General features: G+C 56.8%; 1 protein-coding gene across 5 annotated transcripts in view; it reads left to right on the top strand.

Moving 5' to 3' along the window:
• The window catches only part of FOSL1 (FOS-like antigen 1), a 13,261-nt gene extending 10,795 nt beyond the window's left edge, over positions 1–2,466 (top strand). For 3 of the 5 annotated variants that reach the window (XM_011965219.1, XM_011965216.1, XM_011965217.1), the window contains 2 exons: positions 546–653; positions 1,375–2,466. In XM_011965219.1, the coding sequence (XP_011820609.1) occupies positions 546–653; positions 1,375–1,785 (519 nt within the window). In that variant the 3' untranslated portion in view covers positions 1,786–2,466. The remainder of the gene's footprint in view (positions 1–545; positions 654–1,374) is intronic. The other 2 variants (XM_011965220.1, XM_011965218.1) reach the window with 1 other exon arrangement.
• The last annotated feature ends 874 nt before the right edge of the window (positions 2,467–3,340 follow it).

Below are 3,340 nucleotides of genomic sequence, written 5' to 3'. Positions count from 1 at the left end.
AAAAAAAAAAAAAAAAATCTTTGCATATTCTCAGTGAAAAAACAAGAATCTATATAAAGTACTTGGCTGGCACATAGTAGGCTTCCAACACATTGCAACTTAATCAGCAGCACTCATTATCCCCTCCTAGTGCTTACAGCTCTTGGAAGAGGAGACTTGGTTGTCCAGAGATCCAGAAGGATGAGGGTCCTGCAAAGAGGGTGCTGAGGGGGAAAGGTCACTTCTGGCTGGGGAATAAGAGGGCTTCCTGGAGGCAGGAACATCTAGTTGAGTCCTGAGAGATAAGGAGGGTTAGGGTTTGTGGAAGGGGAGGGCATTATGGGAGAGGAATGTGCACTAAAGCTAGGTGCGAGGAGGAAATTTTACCAATCCAAGCAGACAGTGCCTCAGTGCAGAGAACTGGTTGGGTGCAGTGATCCCTAAATCACAGGCTGAGGGGGCCCTGCTATGACCTCTGTCAGGGTCCTACCACTGGGCCACCATGAGGGACGAGTTCCAGGCAACCAGTGGCCCAGGGTCCTCCTCACTGCCAGTCTCACCCCCAGATCAGCCCTGAGGAAGAGGAGCGCCGACGAGTAAGGCGCGAGCGGAACAAGCTGGCTGCGGCCAAGTGCAGGAACCGGAGGAAGGAACTGACCGACTTCCTGCAGGCGGTGAGCACCAGCCCTGGTCCACCGAACTCTGAGGGACCCTGTCTCCCAGGAGCCCCCAAAGCCCCAGTATATGTAGCCCCTTCCCCACCATCCTAGCTCCTTGTCCGAGGGGCAGTCCTGGGCAAATGATGAGGAAAAATTGATTAAAAATTGGCTGCAGCATGTCTCACTGGAGGCAGAGCAGAGCTGAGGCTCAGCCAGCAATCTCCTTGTTTTTTTTTGAGACAGAGTCTTGCTCTGTCACCCAGGCTGGAGTGCAGTGGTGAGATCTCGGCTCATGGCTTACTGTGACATTTGTCTCCCAGGCTCAAGCAATTCTCATGCCTCAGCCTCCTGAGTACTGGGACTACAGGGACCTGCCACCCTACCCGGCTAATTTTTATATTTTTAGTAGAGACAGGGTTTCGCCATGTTGGCCAGGCTGGTCTCAAACTCCTGACCTCAAGTGATCCACCCGCCTCAGCCTCCCAAAGTGCTGGGATTACAGGCCTGAGTCACCGCCCGGTGCCAGCAATCTCCTAAAACGCCTGGGCCTGATGGGAGTCGTGCCCATTTTCTCCCAGGGGCTCATGGGAATTGCAGTCCAGACTTGCTGGAGACTCTCCACTGCCCCCCCTCTCTCCCCACCCAACCCCAGCTCCTCAGAACCCTGAGTCCAAACATTTGAGGCTCCAGGGTATTCAGCCCTCACCTTCCTGACTCCTCTCCTGATCTTCTACAGGAGACTGACAAACTGGAAGATGAGAAATCCGGGCTGCAGCGAGAGATTGAGGAGCTGCAGAAGCAGAAGGAGCGCCTGGAGCTGGTGCTGGAAGCCCACCGACCCATCTGCAAAATCCCCGAAGGAGCCAAGGAGGGGGACACAGGCAGTACCAGTGGCACGAGCAGCCCGCCAGCCCCCTGCCGCCCTGTACCTTGTATCTCCCTTTCCCCAGGGCCTGTGCTTGAACCTGAGGCACTGCACACCCCCACGCTCATGACCACACCCTCCCTAACTCCTTTCACCCCCAGCCTAGTCTTCACCTACCCCAGCACTCCTGAGCCCTGTGCCTCAGCTCATCGCAAGAGTAGCAGCAGCAGCGGAGACCCATCCTCTGACCCCCTTGGCTCTCCAACCCTCCTTGCTTTGTGAGGCACCTGAGCCCTACACCCGGCAGGTGCCACCCTAATCAACGTCTCCTCCCCTTCCCCCACCGGTCCAGCTGGCCTGGACAGTATCCCACATCCAACTCCAGCAGCTTCTCCATCCCTCTAATGAGACTGACCATATTGTGCTTCACAGTAGAGCCAGCTTGGGGCCACCAAAGCTGCCCACTGTTTCTCTAGAGCTGGCCTCTCTAGCACAATTTGCACTAAATCAGAGACAAAATATTCCCCATTTGTGCCAGAGAATTCCCGGCAGCCCAGAGACTTTGTAGATCCTTAGAGGTCCTCTGGAGCCCTAACCCCTTCCAGGTCACTGCCACACTATCCATCACCCTCTTCCTGTGATCCACCCAACCCTATCCCCTGACAGAAGGTGCCACTTTGCCCACCTAGAACACTAACTCACCAGCCCCACTGCCAGCAGCAGCAGGTGATTGGACCAGGCCATTCTGCCGCCCCCTCCTGAACTGCACAACTCAGGAGGTGCCCACGGCTTCTGTGATGAGCAGATCTGCCGATCTCAGCTTTGAGAAGCCTTCAGCTCCAGGGAATCCAAGCCTCCACAGCGAGGGCAGCTGCTATTTATTTTCCTAAAGAGAGTATTTTTATACAAACCTACCAAAATGGAATAAAAGGCTTGAAGCTGTGGCCTGAGCGCCTCACCGGACCCCAAGGCCAATGGGAGAGTATTTGAGCCCTAAGTCCCAGCCTTAGCTCTACAGACTCACTGCATGACCTTGGACAAATTATTTGATATTTTTGGACTTTGTCTTATCTGACAAGTGGGGCTACATCCGCTCGGTCTCATCTCCAGGACTGAGAGGAGACAGTCCTCTGGGGTAAAAGCGAAGAGGCTTACCGTCCCTCTTCCCGTGGGGGCCCACAGTGCTGTTGCGTGTGCCACGGTGGGGCGCTGTTATGCCCCCTTCCAGCCTCAGAGGAGGGGGCCGAGTGGTTCTAAGCCCCCAGCAGCTGCTTCCTGCCCCATTGTCTTGAACAGGAAGGAGCCGGGAAGGGAGCTGGAGCCACTTCAGGGGCTGGATTCTGGCCGGTCCCGGCGCCCGATGGGGGAAGTCTGGTTTACCACTGCCCCGCATCCCACCCCAGGCTCGAAATAATGGGGGAATCATTAGTTCTGCAGTCCTTCTGGATGGGAATGGTACCCTGTTTCAGCACCCCACCCTCGCCCCAACCCCGGCGAGTACCAAACAGACGCTGCCCAGGCCGCGGGCTCCGCTTCCGTCCGGGTTTATTACCCCCAATTCAACCCCCAGCAAGTCCCTCCGCTCCAGCCTTCAGTCCCCCTGCTGCCCTGCCAGCAAGAGCGAGGGGCCCTTATCGGTGTCAGGATTTCTTAGTCCATGCCAGCGGCCCCTCTTGCGCAGCCAGGACGGCGTCCAGGTCCCGAGGTCCACAGCTCGGGGAGCAATCCAGGCGGGCATCGGCGTGGAGGAGGCAGTGCCTTCAGTCATCGGGGGAACAGGCCAGGGGCAACTGATCCGGACTGCCCACGCTGCCGGTGCTGGAGCTTCCATCGCCTA

This window comes from Mandrillus leucophaeus, unplaced genomic scaffold (genome assembly GCF_000951045.1).
Source record: "Mandrillus leucophaeus isolate KB7577 unplaced genomic scaffold, Mleu.le_1.0 Scaffold718, whole genome shotgun sequence".
Classification (NCBI taxonomy): Eukaryota; Metazoa; Chordata; class Mammalia; order Primates; family Cercopithecidae; genus Mandrillus; species Mandrillus leucophaeus.
The sequence above is the reverse complement of the archived record's forward strand: the minus strand, read 5'-3'. Positions and strand labels throughout refer to the sequence as shown.